Source organism: Xyrauchen texanus, chromosome 25 (assembly GCF_025860055.1).
Source record: "Xyrauchen texanus isolate HMW12.3.18 chromosome 25, RBS_HiC_50CHRs, whole genome shotgun sequence".
Taxonomy (NCBI): Eukaryota; Metazoa; Chordata; class Actinopteri; order Cypriniformes; family Catostomidae; genus Xyrauchen; species Xyrauchen texanus.
The window spans coordinates 19,208,233-19,230,092 of NC_068300.1; the positions used below are offsets into that span (position 1 = coordinate 19,208,233).

The 21,860-nt window shown below is 37.8% G+C and overlaps 1 protein-coding gene across 1 annotated transcript in view; it reads left to right on the top strand.

Annotated features, from left to right (window-relative positions):
- Positions 1-21,860, top strand: part of LOC127618507 (basement membrane-specific heparan sulfate proteoglycan core protein-like) — a 153,197-nt gene that overhangs the window by 64,346 nt on the left and 66,991 nt on the right. Inside the window, exons 7-30 of the mRNA XM_052090995.1 lie at positions 2,472-2,510; positions 3,067-3,195; positions 3,640-3,813; positions 4,470-4,589; positions 5,186-5,317; positions 6,672-6,816; positions 7,823-7,980; positions 8,975-9,145; positions 9,942-10,108; positions 10,842-11,021; positions 11,297-11,493; positions 12,469-12,613; positions 12,726-12,853; positions 13,135-13,221; positions 13,325-13,389; positions 13,798-13,856; positions 13,966-14,106; positions 14,305-14,478; positions 14,629-14,808; positions 17,311-17,429; positions 17,599-17,710; positions 18,058-18,168; positions 18,322-18,446; positions 21,430-21,513. Of these exons, the coding sequence (XP_051946955.1) occupies positions 2,472-2,510; positions 3,067-3,195; positions 3,640-3,813; positions 4,470-4,589; positions 5,186-5,317; positions 6,672-6,816; positions 7,823-7,980; positions 8,975-9,145; positions 9,942-10,108; positions 10,842-11,021; positions 11,297-11,493; positions 12,469-12,613; positions 12,726-12,853; positions 13,135-13,221; positions 13,325-13,389; positions 13,798-13,856; positions 13,966-14,106; positions 14,305-14,478; positions 14,629-14,808; positions 17,311-17,429; positions 17,599-17,710; positions 18,058-18,168; positions 18,322-18,446; positions 21,430-21,513 (3,142 nt within the window). The remainder of the gene's footprint in view (positions 1-2,471; positions 2,511-3,066; positions 3,196-3,639; positions 3,814-4,469; positions 4,590-5,185; positions 5,318-6,671; positions 6,817-7,822; positions 7,981-8,974; positions 9,146-9,941; positions 10,109-10,841; positions 11,022-11,296; positions 11,494-12,468; positions 12,614-12,725; positions 12,854-13,134; positions 13,222-13,324; positions 13,390-13,797; positions 13,857-13,965; positions 14,107-14,304; positions 14,479-14,628; positions 14,809-17,310; positions 17,430-17,598; positions 17,711-18,057; positions 18,169-18,321; positions 18,447-21,429; positions 21,514-21,860) is intronic.

Below are 21,860 nucleotides of genomic sequence, written 5' to 3' on the forward strand. Positions count from 1 at the left end.
ATTAACCAACCTGGTGGAGAGTAGGAACAGAGAAAGAGGGGGTCGGAGCAATAGAGACAGGCTTTGGGGAAAATAACCCCCATTGTTGGGGGGGGGCAGGAACAGGATGGGATGAAAGGGGAAGAGAGAGAGGGAGAGAGAGCTGGAGAGAGAGAAAAGGATTCACTGGATCCCAGATACGCCACCAAATGGTCCTCTGTCAGCTGGACTGCCTCTTCCAGCGATGTCGGACGGTGGCACTGGACCCACTCCGCTGTTCTGTTTGGCAGACGGTCGACGAACTGCTCCAGCACCACCAGGTTGACAAATCCATCTGTGCCACAGTCCTCGGCCAGCAACCATGCTACGGATGTCGATCCTCCACCTGGGCTTGCATCAGGGACTGGAACCGCTGCTCCTGTTCCGACCGCAGCTCCAGGAGGGACTGATGTTGCATTTGGTGGATGCCGGTGAGGGCCTTTATGATTTTGAGCAATCTCCATCGATTCCTGGGTTTCGGCACAACTGTAGCAAAGCCCTTAGTTCCAGGGAATAAGGAGGCAGGAGACGGTGTACTCCATTCAAATGAGTATTTATTTAGTTCAAAAGTATTTATTAGTTTATTTAGTATTTATTGGTTTACAGCAAAACATTCCAAGACACACACACACACACACACACACACACACACACACAGGCAGTTGAAGATCGATTCTCTCTCTCTCTCTCTCTCTCTCTCCTCTGCTGCCATTTCCTCCCCTTTTATTTACCTATAAAAAGCACTCAGGCGTTTTGAGTTTGCTATTCACAAGAAGCATCTGCTTACGTGGACCATGCCTCACAAAAAGAGATCTCAGAAGACATATGATCAAGAATTGTTGCTTTGCATAAAGCTGGATAGGGTTAATAAGTTATCTCGAAGAGCTTAGATATTCATCTGTCCACAGTTAGACAAATCGTCTTTAAATAGAGATGATTTAGTACTGTGGCTAGTCTCCCTAGAAGTGGCCGTCCAGTGAAATTGACTCAAAGGGCACACCATAGAATGTTCAGTGAGATGAAAAAAAAAAAAAAAGAACCCTAGAGTGACAGCTAAAGATTTAAAGGAATCATTGAAACTGGCTAACATCTCTGTTCATGAGTCTAGTATATGGAAAACATTTAAAAGGCATTGTGTCCATGGCAGGACACCACAAAGAAGCAGTTGCTTTCCAACATAAGCATTGCTGCTTGCCTGAAGTTTGCCAAAGACCACCTTTACACTCCACAACCCTACTGGGAAGATGTTTTGTGGACTGATGAAACCAAGGTTGAAATGTTTGGGAAGAACATGCAGCACTACATATGGCGTAAAAAGGGCACAGCATACCAACATGAAAACATCATCCCAGTGGTGAAGTACGGTGGAGGGAGCATCATGATTTGGGGCTGCTTCAGGGACTGGACTGTGTGCCATTATAGAGGGAAGTTTAACAAATATACAACTGGATAATGTCTGGGTGGTTGTGAGCCAACTGAAGCACAGTTGTGTGATTCAGCAGGACACTAAACATTGAAGTAACTCCACTACAGAATGGTTTAAAAAAAAAAAAAAATCGACCTTTTGGAGAGGCCCAGTCAGAGCCCAGATTTGAATTTAACAGAGATGCTGTGGAATGAGCTCAAGAAAGCATTTCACACCAGACATCCTAAGCGTATGGCTAGTTACGTAATGAAGCAGTTATGTAATGAAGAATGCTCTAAAATCCTTCTGAGCACTGGGCATTTCTAATCTGCAGCTACCGGAAACACTTGGTTGAGGTTATTGCTGCCAAAGGAGGGTTACTCAACCAGTTATTAAATCGAACACATCCCATTAACCATTCACTGTTTTGTGGGAAAAGTAAGTTAACCTATTTAACTTACTTTTCCCACAAAACAGTGAATGGTTAATGGGATGTGTTCAATAAAGACATGAAAGATTATAATTGTTTGTGTGTTGTTAGGTTAAGCATATTGTGTTTGTCTATACTTGCGACTTTGATGAAGATAAAATGTATGACCAATTGATGCAGAGAACTAGCTAATTCCAAAGGGTTCACATACTTTTTCTTGCCACTGCTATTTGAGACCGTTACAACACTTAGTTACAAAATGGTGCATCATGAGCCTGTTTGGTTAGAATATTGTGATAGCCTACTATTCATTTAATTAATTTAATTATTTTCAAAAATATACTGGAGACAGAAATGTAACTGGATGAACAATTTGCACAATGGTGGAATACTGACAAAAGCAATTTACCAACATTCTTAAAAATTAAACAATAAGCTTAAAAATGTTATTTGAATGAACATGTAATCATTTGTCAATATTATATTAATTAGCTGTATAATACTATTATTATTAATAATAAAATAATACATTTATTAATTCTTGCAATTTTGTTTCAAATTGGTCATGAAATCATTTAGCAAAATGTAGTATAGATAATATTTGTGTCTGGTTCATAGCTGATACTCTCCCTTCTGTGGAGCCCATCAATGTGCCAGGTTTGTCCTCAACCAGGCCTGCTGCATGAAGACTGTAGTGCCATTAGAATGCAGTCTAGAGGCATTTTCATCATATGTACTGGCTAGTCAAAGAATGCAACCTTCATGCATGTTTGCACTCTGATTTGATCTTGATGAGAAGAATGAAAAAGCATTGCATGGCTCATCATTGATTGAGGTGATACTCATTTTTGAATGCAGCTACATAGGAGTTTTTATTTTATTTTTATATAATAGTAGTGCAATTCAATCTGGGCATGGCAATGTGACTGACCTGTATTTGCTCTAGTTTTTTTGAACATGTTGAAATTGTATTGATTTTTTTTTTTATACCTAGACAGTATCAGCGCCCCAATATTTTGCAGCTCAAGTCTTGTAGGTTTTTCACTTATAAACGAAAGTTCTATAGGACAGAATTTAAATGGAATTCAAATGCCTTTTCAAATGGAAGGTCCAGCATGTTTTATCAAGGCATCTTTTACAATGTCTTTACTCACTCCATTACATTACATACAATGGGTCATAGCATTCTAAACCTCTGTCTGTACCACCTCAGTGAAGCCCATTCCCAGGGAATGTTCGTCTGAGGAGTTCAGCTGTGATGATGGACTGTCCTGTATCCCTCTGGAGTATGTGTGTGACAAACGGCCTGACTGCAATGACATGAGGGATGAACTGAATTGTGGTGAGTGAGATTGCTTGTGATGAATTCTTCTGGGTCTCATACATATGTGACATTGCTTTGTCACTTATTTTGGACTAACTATCATCATTAAATGTACAATGCAGGTTAGTTGTGTTATTTTACCCAAAAATGTCCAAATGTACTCACCCTCAAGTCGTTTCAGGCCTGTATGACTTCATTTCTTATGTTGGAACACAATATGAGATTTTATGAAAAATGTTGACATTGCTATTTTGTCCATACAATATAAGTGAATGGAGACTCAGTCTAACATTCTGCCTAACATCTCCTTTTGTGTTCCATTGAAAAAAGAAAGTCATAGGGGTTTGATAAAATATGAGGCTGAGTAAATAATTTTTAGGTGAGCTGTCTGATTAATTTGGATCTTCTGTATATTCACCCATTCCAACGTTCCCTTATTCACTTGTTTATTTGTTTTTAAAGCAGTTGTGACTGCACCTCCTACTCGACCTACACCTCCTAAAACCAGACCCCCGCCCGGCCTGGGACCCTGCCGTGCAGACCAGGCAACCTGTCAGAATGGACAATGTATATCACGGGATTACATGTGCGATGGAGAATCAGACTGCGCTGATGGCAGTGATGAGTTCAAGTGTGGTATGGCATATGGCAATTTGCTGCAATACTTAAATTCTACCACATAATACATTTCCCATCTAAACTTATTGATAGTTGAGCATTTTATTATTGGCCCTGTTTATTAATATCAGTCTTTAATTATCCGATCATAAGTGGTCAGTCGATTGATAGTCCTGTTTACATACCAGTCTCCACTCCTGATGAATTTGTGACCATTTGTGATTGGATTTCGAAGGGTGGTTCTCTGATTTTATGACTTCATATATCACTTACTACAGTACGCCAGTGTTTTTAAACTTACTACAAGTGATTGTAGTATCACTTACATAACCAACAAAGTGTAAAAACGTTGTTTTAGCACAGAGGATGATTGACAGGTGAATAGGCGGTCTTTAATGTTGTCTGGGATGCATCAGGACAGATTAGAGTTTACATTTGAAATGTGATGTTGTGACATACTTTTTCTGGCTACTTCTGAATGCGGTTTAAGTGATCAGATTACAATAATTACCAGTTTACACCTGTATTTATTTAGCGCTGTCAACTTGTGATCATATCACCTGAGATGGACGTTAATACCAGGTGTAAACGTATGAAACAAGCAAAATGAATGAATCATTGTGAAGATGTTCTCAGTATTTACATATAGTTTTGCTTTACTTATAATTCCACAGGAACTCCTTCCCCCTGTGAACCCAATGAGTTTAAGTGTCAGAATGGCCGCTGCGCTCTGAAACTGTGGCGTTGTGACGGAGACAATGACTGTCAAGACAACTCAGATGAGATAAACTGCCGTAAGTCAGATCTAAGCTTTTATCCAATGTTTATATTTCTAAATTCTTTTAGCGGAAATGAATTTTTGAACCAATATTAACTATGGCTAATGGAAGGGGCACTCCCAAATTTTTTCCAAATTGAAAAAGTGTAACTTCTAAAGACATGACTTGTAATTTTGCAATATATGTAGGAAAGCATGACCACTCACATTAAAATGAAGACTCCAGTCATATCAGTAACCTTATAAAAGCTGTTTTATTGTACATGGAGAGGCCATGTTAGAATCACATGACCAGCCGAAAACTATTCGCTTAATCTCAGTAACCATCCTGTTATTGGACACTTTCACTCATTGATTAAAGTAATCATGGTTGACAGTGAATACTAAATTTCTATAATGGCATCTGAAAACTATTGATTTTAAATGATGCTGCATCCAAGCCACTAGGTGTCAGTATAAGTCCGAGATGACATAAAGACAAAAGTTACTCAGTGCACCTTTAATAAACAATTGCTAATCAGTTAACAACAGATTAACTGTTTTCTCAGCTTGTTATTCTACCTTGAAATGACTTGAATGATTTTTAAACAGTCTTCTCTCTTGTTCCTTCAGCCACTAAAAGTCCAGGGGACACATGTGCCCCAGAGCAGTTTGTGTGTGTGTCTGACCGCACCTGCATTCCTGCCAGTTACCAGTGTGACGAAGAGCCGGACTGCCCCGACCGCTCTGATGAATATGGCTGTTGTAAGAAATTACAATATAATTAAGCTTTAAAAATGTCATCATAACATTTTGTCATCATAACATACCAAACACCATGGTGGAGAATACACTAAGAATTTATTGCACCCTCTGATAGTGTTTTGTATCGTTGTCTCCTTTGTTTTAACACCCAGTATCCCACCTTCATTTACTTAGAAAGGAGGTGTGTTTGTATTTAAATACATAAATAGCATTATTTCAGCAAATGTAGCTCCTGATTAATGGAATATTCAGGGTTCAATACAAGTTAAGATGAATTAACTGCATTTGTGGCATAATATTGATTGCAACAAAAAATGTGTTTTACTTGCTCCTCCTTTATTTAAAAAAAGCAGAAATCTGTGTCACATTGATGCACTTACAATGGAAGTGAATGGGGGCCAATCCATAAATGTTAAAATACTCAGTTTCAAAGGTATAGCCGCTAGACATAAACAATATGTATGTTACTTAGCTCAAAGTTAGCTTAGCCAATATAGCTCAAATAATACAGGAGTTTTAACTGAAGAATTAATGTATGTGCTTTTATACAAATATATAAATATAAACCCTCCAAATAAACCCTATATAAACCCTCCAAAAATTGGCCCCATTCACTTCCATTGTAAGAGCCTCACTGTAACCTTGATGTTTGCCTTCTTTGTTTTTAAAGAAAAGGACAGACGAGTCAAATACATTTTTGTGGTAATCAATATTATGCCACAAATTCCACTGATTGAGCTTAACTTGTATTGAACCTGAAACATTCCTTTAAGTGTATTGTGGGTTGTTAGTGATTAAGACTCAGGTTTTTGTGGTCACGTACCACGCACAAAGGTGGTGCAACTGTTTAGTGAATTCACCCCAGAACACTTCTGTCTCAATTTTTCTTACACTGTCACCCTCCCTGTTTACTCTCTAATACCATAACACTATTACTTCTCTTGCAAATCCATTTATGTTTTCCTTGTGTATAGGCAAGAGAATTGTGCATTAATGTTCTGCAAATAAAGATTCATATTCAGCAACTGTATTTGCCTCGCTTGTACAGCATTTCAATTGCAAATAGAACTTGTCTCTCATTTATCTTGTGCTGTTAGCTTATTTAACTGGCGGCTTTTGCTGTTGTTTCTGTTAGCGATGCCTCTGGCTGGCTAATCTAACTGAATTAATCTGCCAAATACAACTTTTGCTGTCACAGGCTGCAAGTTTAGAAATATTTGCTGTGTGGGTGTAGGTGTTTGCCTGGTCTCTTGTGTCTAAATGTCTTTCTGAGTATATTATTATAAGTATATTGAACAGGTGCATATGGTGATGGAAATGATTAATTTAATTGTTTGTTCTCATTATATTTAAGCTCCTCCCACTGTGACCATGCCACCGGAAGAGTCTGTTATAGCCGCGCGGGGGGACACCGTGACCTTCACTTGTGCTGCCATTGGTGTGCCCAACCCCATCATCACATGGCGACTTAATTGGGGTCACATACCAGCTAATAACAGGTAAGTTATTGTATGGGTTTCAAGGGATAGTTTGACCATAAATGAAAATTCTCTCATCATTTACTCATTCTCATGCCATCTCAGATGTGTATGACTTTCTTCCTTCTGCTGAACATAAGAAAAGATATTTAGAAGAATATTTCAGCTCTGTAGGTCCATACAATGCTAGTAAATGGTGTCCAGAAATTTGAAGGTCAAAAAAGCACATTAAGGCAGCATAGAAGTAATCAATACAACTCCAGTGGTTAAATTCATGTCTTCAGAAGCAAAATTATTAGTGTGGGTGAGAAACAGATACATTTTTTTTTAATCCTTTTTTTCTCTAAATCTTCACTTTCACTTTCACATTCTTCTTCTTTTGTTTTTGGTGATTGACATTCATTGTACATATTGCAACCTACTGGGCAGTGAGGAGAATTTATAGTAAAAAGGGACTTAAATATTGATTGTTTCTCACCCTCACCTATCAGGGCAGCTGTGGCTCAGGTGGTAGAGCGGGTTGGCCACCAATCGCAGGGTTGGCGGTTCGATTCCCGGCCCACATGACTCCACATACCGAAGTGTCCTTGGGCAAGACACTAAACCACAAGTTGCTCCCAATGGCAGGCTAGTGCCTTGCATGGCAGCTCTGCTGTCATTGGTGTGTGTGTGACTGGGTGAATGAGTCACAGTGTAAAGCGCTTTTTTAAATCTGCTATTCTTCTAAAAATCTTTATTTGTGTTCAGCAGAAGAAAGAAAGTGAGCGTGAATAAATGATTTGATTATTATTGCTTTATCTTAAAGCAATTTTAAATTTTATGAAACTCCTTAGTCCTGTATGCAGAAAGCTGTTTAAAAACAATGTTATATTTGCTATTCAGTTTGTTGCCACTAATGGCATTATGTGCATCATTTGTATTTTGTATTTCATTACCAAAGCAAAATCTTTAATTAGTTTATAAAACAAATTGTGTTTATGCTAAGCATGAAATTGCAAGCATCTAATTGTTGGTCTTTTATTGACAGAGTCACAATGACCAGTGAGAATGGTCGTGGAACTCTTATCATCCGTGATGTAAAGGAAGGAGACCAGGGGGCGTACACCTGTGAGGCCATCAATGCTAAAGGCCTAGTGTTTGCCCTTCCTGATGGAGTGCTCAGCCTCTCTCAGAGACCAAACCCAGGTACAGAACCTTGCTCAAAATGGTGCATTGTTCGTGTTCATCAAACTTCCTTTAAATGTTTAGTTTAGACATTATGCTGTATGTTACATGTGACATGCACAAAAACCATTTTTAACAGCATTTTGATCATTCTTTTATAATTATACATACTGTTTTTATGACCATATTAACTTTTAGACTGCTTGAAATATTTGTACTCTGTAAATGTATTTGTTAGGGCCATTTAAAATGACCTAGTAATGGCAAAAAAGGTGATTATAAATAGTGAAGAGAAATGGTGACCAAAATGGTGACCAGCACCTAAAATACACTCTTTTCTTTCATGTACATTTTAACATCAAATCTTGATGTTTGTTTAAGAAAAAGATTTACAGACATGTTATACATCAACTACCATTTCTCAAATACTGCAGTTCTTAGTTACAGGGTCCCCTCGGTCATGGGAATCCTGGAAATATCAAAAGAATAATCAAATTGTAATTTCCAGTCCTGGTAAAGCACTAAAAATAAGTTAAAGCTTAAATATCCATCAAATTTAGTTCTATAAGGAATTTAATTATTTGGTTTAGTTGTGCTCAGCTCTAAAATATTTCCTTAGCTAGAAATTTCTTTTTGTGAGTGCAATCTCTTTAATTTTAATGTTTTATTTATCTGTCCAGTAATCACTATTGACTAGAACTGTAACAGAAAAGTCATGGAAAAATCATGTCATTTCATTGATAAAAGGTGTGGAAACCCTGGAGTTGCCATGTTGTCCAAACCCAAAAGACAATTGTATTATACTGTATATTTGTTCTTAGCTGATGCTTTCTTTCCAAAGAGCCTTACAAACGTGCCATTACATCATAGATGCCTTCAATTTGCAAGACACAGGTCATCCATCCTGTTCTATTTCTATGGCTGCATGTTGTTTCATTGCAGTATGGTGACAGATGTCTCAGACCTGACGGTGGTGATCTTTCCATCCTTTGTCTTATATGTTGTTCTTGTCCAGTTGTGTCATCCTCTCTGTACGTGTTATCAGGTAACTGTCGTGATGGACACTTTAGTGTGGGTGGGCGCTGCATGCCCTGCTTCTGTTTTGGCATCTCTAAGAACTGTCAGAGCACTGGCCGCTACCGCAGCCAGATCACACTGCGCTTCACTGAGGAGGAGGACTTCAAAGGTACCCACAATGCTTTCTGCAATTATGTTTATTGTATTAAAATTGAAGAACATATATTTGTTGTGCCAACTGTTTTATGGGTGACTCTTTATAATAACTTTCATAAATCTACTGTTTTTTTAAGCAAAATCTAAAACATTTAAAGACACTGTGAAATCACTGACAAGTGCCGTATTCTTTTCTATGTTGATATATTTCCTATTGAAACAGAAAGTTTTTATTTTAAATAGTCAATAGGTTCTACTTATGTCACAGCCATGAACCACCTATGTTCGAAATAGCATACTACCTACTATATGATACAACAGAAATATTAAGTGTAATATGCAGAATGCTATTCCGCTGTTTTTGTCATGCTGCTGCACAATTAGACATAAACACAATCCCCATTTAGCAGATCTAGACATTTGGAGCTGGGGAGGAGGAGGGTTTCATAGAAAACTCTCGCAGCATGCTGCAGTGAAAACTCTTGAAAACTGAGCAAATTTAAATGTTAGGCAAAGAGAGAGTACACAACTTGATTGGCAACCTGATTACATGTCAGAGGACCTCAGCTTACACCATGTGAGCTGATTGGCTAACAGATAACTAGTTAAGTTATCAGCTTGCACCATTCAAAGTTGTATGCCTGAACTTATAGATGACTTAAAGCTTAAAGACATGGACTTAAAGCCACAAAGCTCTCAACATTAAGGCTGTGCTACAGCCTGTCTTTTATGTACTTCAACCCTCCATGTCTCTCTTCCTCTTTCTAACGTTCTCTCTCTCTGTATTTCTCTCTCTTTTTGTTCCACAGGAGTCAATGTGACATTTCCTAGTCGACCTGGCACTCCTCCACCTCTGTCCTCCACTCAGATGCTTATCTATCCAGATAGTGAGGAGTTCCAGCTTGTGGATCTGTCTCGCCGTTTCCTTGATCAAGACTCTTATTGGTCTCTCCCTCGCCAGTTCTTGGGCAACAAGGTTTTACTCCCCTCCACGTTTCTCTCCATAACAATTATTGACAGCATCAATAAAACGTTATTGCCAATAAATAGCTAACGTTTTTTACTTCTATAGATTATGCAATATTCCAAGTCTTCTGAGAACATATAATAGCGATTCTTTGTGAGAGTATCAGACAGAAATTTCAGTTGATATTCTCTGAAAATCATGACAACTGCCCTATCTCCTTGCAGGGTTCCCACGGTCATGGAAAACCTGGAAATATTAGGGAATTTTAAAATGGTGTTTTCCAGCCCTATAAGTTATGGGAAATATTAAAATCTTAAGTCATGAAAGTTTCTATAGTGAATATAATTATTATTTTTTTTTTTTCTTCTCTTAAATATTTTATCTGCTAAATATTGGTCTTGTTAATAAAACTGTGCTTGCAAGCCAGAGTGATGACCCATTTGTGAGTACATTGTTCTAGTCGGTTCTTTTCAATGAATTGGTCAAAACGATTCGCAAATCAGTCTGAATGATTCGTTGGCATAATGGTAAACAAATGCATTTAAAAGTCATGTAAATTAATTGGTTAAAAGGGTGGGAACCCTATCCTAGGTGTATACATGAGAGAAGTAGGGATGACCGATTTGGCGATCAGTTGTTATTTTGGGTCAGAACTTTTCAATGAATCATTTGGTCTGATTCACAAAACCAGTCTGAATGATTCCTTCAGGAATGTCAATATAAACATGTCTGTGTTGTACAGGTTGACTCATATGGAGGTAACCTGAAGTATAAGGTGAGTTACTCACTGCAGCGAGGTGCTTCGGAACCAAAAGAGAAACCTGATGTTGTACTAAGTGGCAATGGACAAAGTTTAATTTACCACAGAGTAAACCCAACTTTACCTAATACCATCAACCATAGAGACATCAAATTTACAGAGGTGAGTGTACATATTTTCACAAAGTATTTTTTTTATCAAATAAAGTGAACACTGGAAATTGGAAAACATGTCAACCATAAATGATGTTGTATTGTCAGTCCTGTCCTTATAAAACAATTGTAACTTTATAAATTCAATACAACAAAATAGTTGACTTTTCACATCAGTGATTGTTCCAATTTGATTGTTAATTAATGTTAACTTTGTTTAAAATTGATTTGCAGCAGTAATTATTTGGTTTGTTATACAAAGTTTTTCACCTCTCTGTGCCTCAGGAAAATTGGAAGCACTCTTCTGGGCGGGTAGTGACTCGCGATGACCTCATGATGACTCTGTCCAATCTGGAGACCATTCACATTCGCACCATTTATGACAACCGCATGGCCAGCGTTGGCCTGAGTGACATCAGCATGGATATTACCACAAAGGAGTTCAGCGTGCACGGGAACCCGAAAGACGTGGAGGAGTGCAGGTTAGTGTGCCTTTAAATCAAGAAAGGATTACAGACCGTTATTTTAAATCACCTATTTCAGTGATGTGTTTATGTGAAAAAAATATGATTATACCCCATACATTTGGCTAATGGATGTTTGCATAGTTTGTATACTTCATGAAGAGAAACCTGTAAAATAAGTTAAATTTGTCTTTTAAAAAGAATAGTTCACCCATAAAATAAAATTCTCTCTAATCGTTTACGCACCCCAATGCCATCCCAGATGTGTATGACTTACTTTCTTCTGCAGAACACAAATTAAGATTTTTAGAAGAATATCTCAGTTTGGTAGGTCCATACAATGCAAGTAGATGGTGACCAGACCTTTCAAGCTCCAAAGATCCCATAACGCCAACATAGAAGTAAATTTAATCCATATCTTCTGAAGCGATACAATAGGTGTGAATGAGAAATAGATCAATATTTAAGTCCTTTCTATAAATCTCCACTTTCACTTTTACGTTCTTTCCACATTCTGAAAGTGAAAGTGAAATTGGAGATTTATAGTAAAATGATTGAAATATTGATCTTTTTCTAATCTAAAGTGATTGCATATATTAAACAACTGGAGTCATATGGATTACTTCTATGCTGCCTTTGTGATTTTTGGAGCTTGGAAGGTCTGGTCACCATCTTCTTGCATTGAAAGGACCTACAGAGCTTAAAGATTCTTCTGAAAATCGTTGTTTATGTTCAGCAGAAAAAAGAAGTCATACACATTTTGGATGGCATGAGGGTGAGTAAATGATGAGAGGTTTGTAATTTTTGGGTGAACTTTCCCTTTAATATCTTACACAGTTATATTATCAGGTGAGTTTATCTTGTTTTAAGAATGTTTAGATATTTGTACTGAAAAAAAAACAACAACAATGATGCAGGTGTGCAGATGCTAAATCAATATTTTTGTTTATGGGGTGTGTATTGTTGATTTTTGCTCATTGTTGTCCCACTCAGATGTCCTCCGGGGTACTCGGGTCTGTCCTGTGAGACTTGCTCGCCCGGATTTGAACGGGTACCTGGAGATTTCCTGGGCACTTGCGCTGGCTGCAACTGCAATGGCCATGCCAGTGCCTGTGACCCTATTAGTGGGCACTGTCTGGTAAGGACAAAGGTTTATTTAGCATTATTAAAATATTATTTTAATAACTAATACCATGTCTCAGCTAGCAGAATACTGTATGCAACATACTAATGAAAATGTCATGTCCCAGAGTTGTCAGCACAACACAGAAGGGCCTCAGTGCGACAAATGCAAGCCTGGCTTCTTTGGTGACCCTAGTCGAGGACGATATGATGACTGCAAACCGTGTCCTTGTCCATACACAGAGACGTCTCGCCGGTAAAAGTATAACCAGACCCCTGTATGACTTGCTTTCTCCCGTGGAACATCAAAGTAGATATTTGTCAGAATGACAGCCTCAGTCATCATTTTTTTCATTGCATCTTTTTCCAGACAACGAAAGTGAATGGTGACTGGGAATAACATTCTGCCTAACATCTCCTTTTTTGTTCAACGTAAAAAAGAATGTCATACAATGCAAGTTCAATGCACTGTAAGTCACTTTGAATAAAAGTGTCAGCTAATTGCATACATTTAAATGTAAAATCTTCTGTTTAAAGCTTTTCCGATACTTGCTTCCTGGACCATGACAATCAGGCAATATGTGACAACTGCAGACCTGGTTACACTGGGCGACGTTGTGAGAAGTAAAGGAACCGACTCTTTCCTATATATCCACTCTATGTAGTGTTTATTTGTTGCATGTATATGCCTACAAGACATATGTCATCATTTATATTTCCTTCATAGATGTGCTCCAGGGTATGTTGGCAACCCTCTTCAGCCCAGTGGCCAATGTATTGCTGCGTCTAGCTGTAAGTCTTTCTCTTATTTCCCTTTTTTAAATGTTGGAAAAAAATATTTATGCAATGAAAATGAATGGCAAGCTGGGTCATAACAACAATGGACATGGAGGAGAGACAATATTTAGATCAATATTTTTGGCAATGGTTGATTCTTATATTATTGCATTATCTCCTCCCCCCAATACTGAATTGTGCTTACATCCTTAATGGCAAGATTTATATGCTTGACTATAGATCATTTTTACCTGAAATGTCTTCAAATTAAGTTAAGTCATGTGATGTTAAGGTCAAGTGAAGCTTTAGATTACGGTTAACACACCGTGCACTTTATCCTGGTACACCAGCTGTTTTTGACCTTGAAGTTCAAAGCATTCCAGGTGTAATTGTGAACCAAATTGTGTTTTTATCCCTGTTCAGTGACTTCCTGCGATAACAGAGGAACGATCAACCCCATCAGCAAACCATGCTATTGCAAGGTATTACACTTCACTACTGTTTTCCTAAAGCATTTAATATATGTATAATGTAATTTCAGTCGAACATAAATGTAAATGGTCAAACACTCCTTGATCTCCTGTGCTGCAGGCCAATGTGGTTGGTGCTCTATGTGAAGAGTGTAAGATTGGGGCATTTCATCTGGCAGCTGATAATCCCGATGGCTGCTTGCAGTGTTTCTGTATGGGAGTGACAAAACAGTGTGCAAGTTCTACCTGGAGTAGAGATCAGGTGAGCCAGTCTCACCTCTTCTATAAATTCTCTAAGAGAGGAATTTCAATTTGAATTGTGCCCACTAATAGCCTTGATAATTGGTTATTGATGTTTAGAGATTTTAACTGAATGTTCTTTTTTTTTTTTAAATGCTACAGAAATAAACTACTGTTGTATTAATTAGTTCTTTTCACTTGTCTCTTGGTTGATGTAAAGGTGCGAGGTGGTGTCAATGGCCAGCTCTTCACCCTTTCCAATGCCGCCAACACTCAGACCATCACCGAGGGCATCATCCAGCGAGCCAGCACAGAGGTGGTCTACCGATCCTTCTCTAATGTCCCCAATGAAATCTACTACTGGGTCCTGCCTGTGAATTTCAGAGGGGATAAGGTGAGAACATTCCATATGATGTGGTGCCATGTTTGCACTTTGACCTGTGTCATGTAATATGACCGAGTATGAGGAAGAAGTATGGTCTTGTCTGCCTGCCACATGTCAGTGCACTGTTTTTCAAAACATATTTTGCTTTCATGTGTAAAGGTTACGGCATATGGTGGAGAGCTGCAGTACAGGCTGCGTTATGAGCCACAAGCACGCTCCTTGGTAATTGATGGACAGCCAGATGTGGTTCTCCAAGGCAACGGCATCTTCCTGGAGCATTATTCCCAGATCAGACCACTTCCTAGAGCACCAGCCACCATCACTGTGTCTCTTAGAGAGGTGTGTTGCAAATCTATACTTATTTTAAATTACTCTTTATTCTACATGACAGGTACTAATTACAAATTCTTTTGGAGCTATATTTGGAAAGTTGACATGCTAAACTACATCTAAACCTTTTCTATGTCTTTTGATGGATTATGTGTGAACTACCCATTGAACAAATTATGAATTTAACATGTTTAATAGTAATAATAATAGAAAATATGTTTAGTGTTTAAATAAGGTTGGAAATGGAGAGAATAAAGGAAAAAAGAATGTCATATGTAAAAGTACATGAACTTTATGATCAATGAACTTTGTGTAGTCCATAAAGGGTTACAGTTTGGTTTAAAATATATTAAAAGTAGCACATATAAGCCACATTTTAAAGCAAATACATTTTAATTTAAAAAAGGTCACCTTTTTGTGATATCCCTAAAATCCTTTCTACTGTTACCTATAATCTAAAATGTGGTATCGTGTTTAAACCTCTTCAACTTTGGGGCATTTTTGGGATGCCGACTGCAATTTTTCACATTCAAATTTAAAAGCTCGCCATTAACTACATTTCCATCCATTTCCATTCATTTTGCAAAAATAAGTTTTAGCGCATTAAAATAAAGCTGATGGAAATGCAAATTATCGCTAAAATTTCACAAGTGTCAACATAATATTTTCCGTTTAACTCTAGTGCATAAACGCTATGTCAATGTCTCACATGTAAACACATTTTGTAGAGAAAATTGGCATTAACGCAAAAATGTAGTGTCACATGACAGAGTTTACCCCAATCGTTAGCTTATGTTAATCATGACGATGGTATACATCCTTGAAAGCCAATTTATTGGCATATAGATCCGATGCTGCAAACATGAAACTTCCAGGAGTGCCAAAAGAAATATCTCATATCATGCACATCCACAAGACAACAAATTAATGGCCACTGTTCATGATTAATTTAATCATGGTAGCCATCTGTTTATTTATTAAAGATGCTTTTCCACACCATTCAGCAGTCATGGAATTAGCCCATAATAGAAAAAAACATAATTTCTATGAACAAAAATGTTTTAAATAAAAAATAAATACACAATAGGATGAAAGCTTCAGTGTGCTTTTTGGAACACTAATATATAGCCCAGTTCTATAAAATTATTGTTTAGCTTACTTTTAGAAAAATGCTGGCAAAATTCCCTGTATTAAATCAAATAAATTAGCCAACCAACCTAATAAAGTATTAAATAAAATAATAACATTTTTTAAATTTTTTTTAAATATTCAGTAAAAAATATTCAGAACTGGTGGCAACCTATGATAGATGCAACATCAGGACCAATATCAGAAGGGCAACAGCTCCCTTTTGATTGCAATTCTTCATCTTCTGATTTATATTATTTTTGAAATTAATATGTCTAATTTCAATGAAAACTTGAAAAGAAATTATGGACATCTGAGAGGAGAAATGTGCACAGTTAGTGATATACACACATTTCTGTAAGGAAATGGCTTAAGGGCAGATTTATTTTGCAATAAAGCAAAACTTAAGTTACAAGTGTTTTTTGCATGAAGTCATCACGCACACCATTTTTATCGATGAATGGAAACAGGCAGAAGATGGCAAATTTCCCAAACTTTTTTTCATGCATTTTCACTTTTGGCGATGACAAAATAGTGCGAAAAGTGAATGGAAACTAGGCTATTCCCACATACTATGGACTAATTTCCATAAATAGGTCTAATTCTTTAAATTAATATATAACTTATAAAGAAAAAGACTCAAATTATTATAAATGATATTGCATATGTTTACAACCTTATGATGAGAAGCTTTTTTTTATTATTGTTTGTTTTTGTCTTCAATTTGTAAGCATGTAATTATGGCTATGTTCATTCCATCTCCCTCCAAAACATCTTATTTAATTCCACTAGATGGCAGAAAGTACTAGAATTTTTTTTGTCTGAAATGTAGGTGGCGCTGTAATGCATTTTAGCCCTCACATATGTGGCCATACAGGCATAGACATTCTGTCTAATTTTCAGTTCATGCACCATCCCCATTTTGTCCTCGAATACCTCTGCCTCTGATTGGACTAGAAGCTGAATCTAGGTGTCATTAGAAAGCTGAGATCCTCTCCTAGAGTATAGAGTATATATTTTTAATTTATTTATTATTGATTCATTTTATTATAAATAGTCGATAACTTTGTTTAGCATGCTTTCATTGCTTGACCTCATATTTTGTTCTGCACATCTAAGATATAACATTTGATTATACACACAAACTCACATAAAATATGCTTGACTTGTGTATTCGGAGACTTGAACATTTTAAGCGTAACTCACAATATAGCGCCCCCTTTTGGACCTGGCAGGTACGCAGGGTTGAAGGGGTTAAAGATTAGCTTTACAGATTCCGATTTGAAGGATTGCACAATATAAAATTTTAGGTTCATATTCTGAATTTAAGTGGTCAACTTAATACGAACATTCTCTTCAACTAATTACCTGTAATCCTCTCAGTCTGCATGGAGACGGGCTGATGGACAGCCGTGTACCCGAGAGCACCTGCTGATGGCTCTGGCTGATATCAGTGTCTTCATGATCAGAGCCACTTATGCAGACAATATGGCTGAGAGCAGGTAATTATGCTTTCCCATACACATTCATTACACTTTGACTTTTGATGCCCTTTATATGCACCCTCTGGATGGCATCACATTATCTTACTAGACTCCTATCTTGCCCTTAACTCTATTGATTTTTGTAAAAACAGTGTATTAGGGTTTAATCTGAATCTCTGTTGTTTAGTATTTCCAATATCCAAATGGACATTGCAGTGCCGCACTCTACTGGAAATGACAGAGCTCTGGAGGTGGAGGAGTGCGCCTGCCCTCAGGGATATGCAGGACCTTCCTGTCAGGTAGATATATTTAGGGCCAATTGACGGAAATGCCCTGTCACTAAACCTTGTGTTTTTATGCATTCAAGTTTAAATACATAGTTTACCCCAGAATGAAAATTCTGTCATCATTTATTCACCCTCGTGTTAATCCAAGCCTGTATGACTCTTTCTTTATGAGAATGCAAAAGGAGATGTTAAAGTAGCAGAATGTTAGCCCCATTCACCGTTTTATAACACTAAAGTTCTGTAACATTTACTTCAAATTTTCTTTAAAGAGCAAAGGTTGCAGAGTTGCGCAGCTTCAGCATACACACCTACATATTATATGAACCCAGTCACCTCTGACTCACCTCCATTGTTTGCAGGACTGTGATGTTGGCTACACCCGTACACCTGGGCTTTATCTTGGCACCTGTGAGAAGTGTGACTGCCATGGGCATGCCAGCGGCTGTGATTCAGAGACAGGAGAGTGCCTGGTGAGTTAACCTTTCCATTATAGTTGCTTTGCTTTCCTGTGTTATATGAAGTAGTGATTGTGTACAGGCCATTTGTGCTGTCATAGCTAGTCCTGGATGATGATGTTTTGGAAATGTATCTGGATCAGTCTGTTCATTCTATTTCTATTTTAGAATTGCCTGCATAACACAGTTGGGCGTCATTGTGAAAATTGCCTTCCTGGTTTTTATGGAAACCCAAAGATTGGTGGTCCACAGGCATGTAGGCCCTGTCCTTGTCTGGGATACTCCAATAACCAGTGAGTTGTATTTTCTATTCACTTTAAAGGTGTCATGACACAAAGAATCACATTTTCCTCGATCTTTTGACATATAAGAGGTCATTGTAGTATAAAACATACTGTAAATTTCATAACGGAAAACTTCCACCTTAATAGGAAAAGAGTATTTATTTAAAACAAGCTGTAAAAACTTCTCATTTGGAATTCGTGGAACTTGTGACATCACAAGGATCAAATACTGCATTAGCAATTCTGCATATGCAAAGCCTATTTTTCTGTTATTGCACCCTTGGCCCCACCCACTAGTGCTCAGATAGTCACACAGGTGAAGAGGATAGAGATGGGCCTATCATGGGATATTCATCCTAAGTGTACTTACACAGGACAACTTCATGTGCTTGTCTGGATTTAAATGTTTTTTTACGACAGACATCTTTGATACATTTACATTTATGCATTTGGCAGACGCTTTTATCCAAAGCAACTTACAGTGCACTTATTACAGGGACAATCCCCCCGGAGCAACCTGAAGTTAAGTGCCTGGCTCAAGGACACAATGGTGGTGGCTGTGGGGATCAAACCAACGACCTTCTGATTAACAGTTGTGTTCTTTAGCCCACTACGCCACCACCACTCCATAACTTGGGCAGCTTTTAAAAGATGCCGTGTCAAGTTACAACTCTGAAGAGGAGAAGCTCTCTGTCTTTCAGCTGCTGCCCTGCTGTTTTGAGCAAAAATGTGTCATGGATGCTTTATTTCGCTCATCTGCACTATTTTTAGTTGTTGGGACGATTCAAGCTTTGCAAAGGAACTGTTATTGAAGGATAGGGTAGTTAAAAACACTTGGAAATGATCGCAAAAACCATGAGTAATCAGTTTAATTTATGAATATTTCATGTCATCATGAGTGATGTGCTGACACCCTGTTTACATCGGGTGCGTCCGTTGTCGCGACGCAGTGAAACGTCTTGAGAATATCTATACCGGGTGCATCAACACAAACTTTTGAAACCATTTATTTGTGTTGTTGGTAGTATTAGCTCCAGCAGAAAATGGGAGCGCCTCAACGGACACTTCCTTGATAGACAGTATCATTGATTATAATGGGTTCTGTTGCTTTTGACGCGACTCTCACGTCTGGTGTAGGCAGGGTGTGAGTGTTAACAGTTGAGCTTGAGATGAACCGTTTAATATATTTGGATGCAATGCGTTGGATGTGCTTTATGTGTAAACCCTGACATTTAGTTTTATAATGGTTTGGTGCTTAGTCAGTTTCTTCCTACCGAGTTTCAAAAATGGCTCTATTCAAGGGGCTACACGATGTTAGCCAATCAGAACAGTGGGTGTTTACATTGAAGTTTTAAGGAGGCACTTTTGCCAAAACCAAGCGTTTCGGACTGAGGGCCAGAGACACGGTGGAAAATGATAATTTATTACTAAATTATGACTTGTTATGAGATATATGTTTTAATGCAAAATAAAACTTTTATCGTCAGGGACGATAATAAAACATTAAAAACTAGCATTTCATGACCACTTTAACAAAGACATTTGATTAAATATAAAGGAATATTAGTCCCCCAAAAATGGAAATTCTGTCATCACCTTTATGTCATTCCAGACCCATATGACTTTCTTTTTCTGTGGAAAACACAATGAAACATTTTGAAGAACTGTATTGGTTGTGTATTTACATTTTTATATTTATGTAATTATGATGAATGGGGACTGAGGCTTTCAAGCTTCCAAAAGGATGAAAAAGCACCAAAAACAAAAACCGTACATAATCATGAACGTGCAAGGGAGAACTAGTGTGGTAAGATTATCTTTGAAATCTGACTTGAATTTTGGCCTTTTCTTCACACAAAGCTGTCGTGTGGCTTCAGAAGACTTGGAATATAGCAGTTAAAATCAATTGGACCACTTTTATGATACTTGTATGTTGAACTGGGTAAAAAACTTTTACTCTTATTTACTTATGAGCAAATCACTCGCATATACGACAAAATTGCGTGCAATGGGACTAAAAATGTCTGTGATTAGCTACTGGCTGGTAAATGTTCAGATTTCACTCACCAGTATTTGAGTAGTAAAGTGGCAAAAAAGTTCAGCACCGAGATCCTTTCACTGGATGTTGAGAGTAAAAGTTTGCTTTGACTCATTCTGTGTGTCTAAATGCTCTTACATTCACTGTTAAACGTAGCTGTGATTTCTACTGTCGATATTTTACAATGTGACTTCACCAAGCGTTTAAGTGATCTTCTATCATGATCATTCAAGATTTTGTTCCGACCACCTTTCTTCCATGAAGCTGACAGTTCTCCACTATCCTTCCAGGTTTTAATAATGCGTTGGACAGTTCTTAACATTGATTTCAGCAATCGCCTTAGTTTTCTTTGGTTGATGCAGGCCAATAATTTGCCCCTTCTGAAACACATTAACATCTTTTCAACAACCAAGGGATACGTTTTCTGACATGGTTGTTTAAGAAAAGAGAAGCTACACACTGCATCAGTTAGGGTTAAAATAATTGTTGCCAGCTGAACCATATTAATCACTGAAATAATGATCCAATCATAAGCTCTTAAATATCTGCTAACTTAAATCCAAACTGTGACTTTTTTTTGGCCAGGTAGTGTATATGCAGTACAATTTATAAAGTTTCAAGGCATTCATTGATGGAACAGACGGAATAGAAGGGAATCGGAATCAGATCAAACCAGGAAATCTGTATCAATACTCAGCCCTACTTTTATGGTGCTTTTTTTTTATTTTGGAGATTGACAGCCGCAGACCTCAATCACTTTTATTGTATGGAATGGCCGGGATATTCTTCAAAACCCAATTTTTTGTGTTCTATAGAATAAAGTAAAATGATATGAGGGAAAATAAATAATGACATTTTTGTTTTTGTTTGTGGGTGAACTGTCCCTTTAAGGCATAACCCAAAATTCTGCAAAGTGTGCAGACTTTCATCCTAGCTAATGTTCTTCTTCTTCAGAAGAGATTCATCTTGTTTCTTGGACTCAGATGGACAGCCTATATGCGAGTGTCCTGCTGGTTATGCTGGAAGACGCTGTGAAAGGTAAGTGTCAGTCCTCAGCTATGGTCTACCAGAGATTGTAAACCGCTCATTCAGTAGGCTAGAGATGCTGGATTGGCCACGCTGGTGATGAGGGTGATCCTGCCAGAAAGCATGTGTCTGTTGCATTGCAGTGTGTCTTCTACCATCTGTGATTGAATGGCTTTGTCAGGTGGTATGGGAGAAGCAAGGCTTGAATCAGTGCCACCCATACCAATGTGTCAATGTCTGTCCATAGTGTATTTATGTGAAACCCTGTGGTGCTTGTAATATTCATGTACGGCACTTCTAAAAGCTGCACCATTTTCTGGGTTGTAGAATAAATGTTTCTCTTCAGTGATCTTTACTGT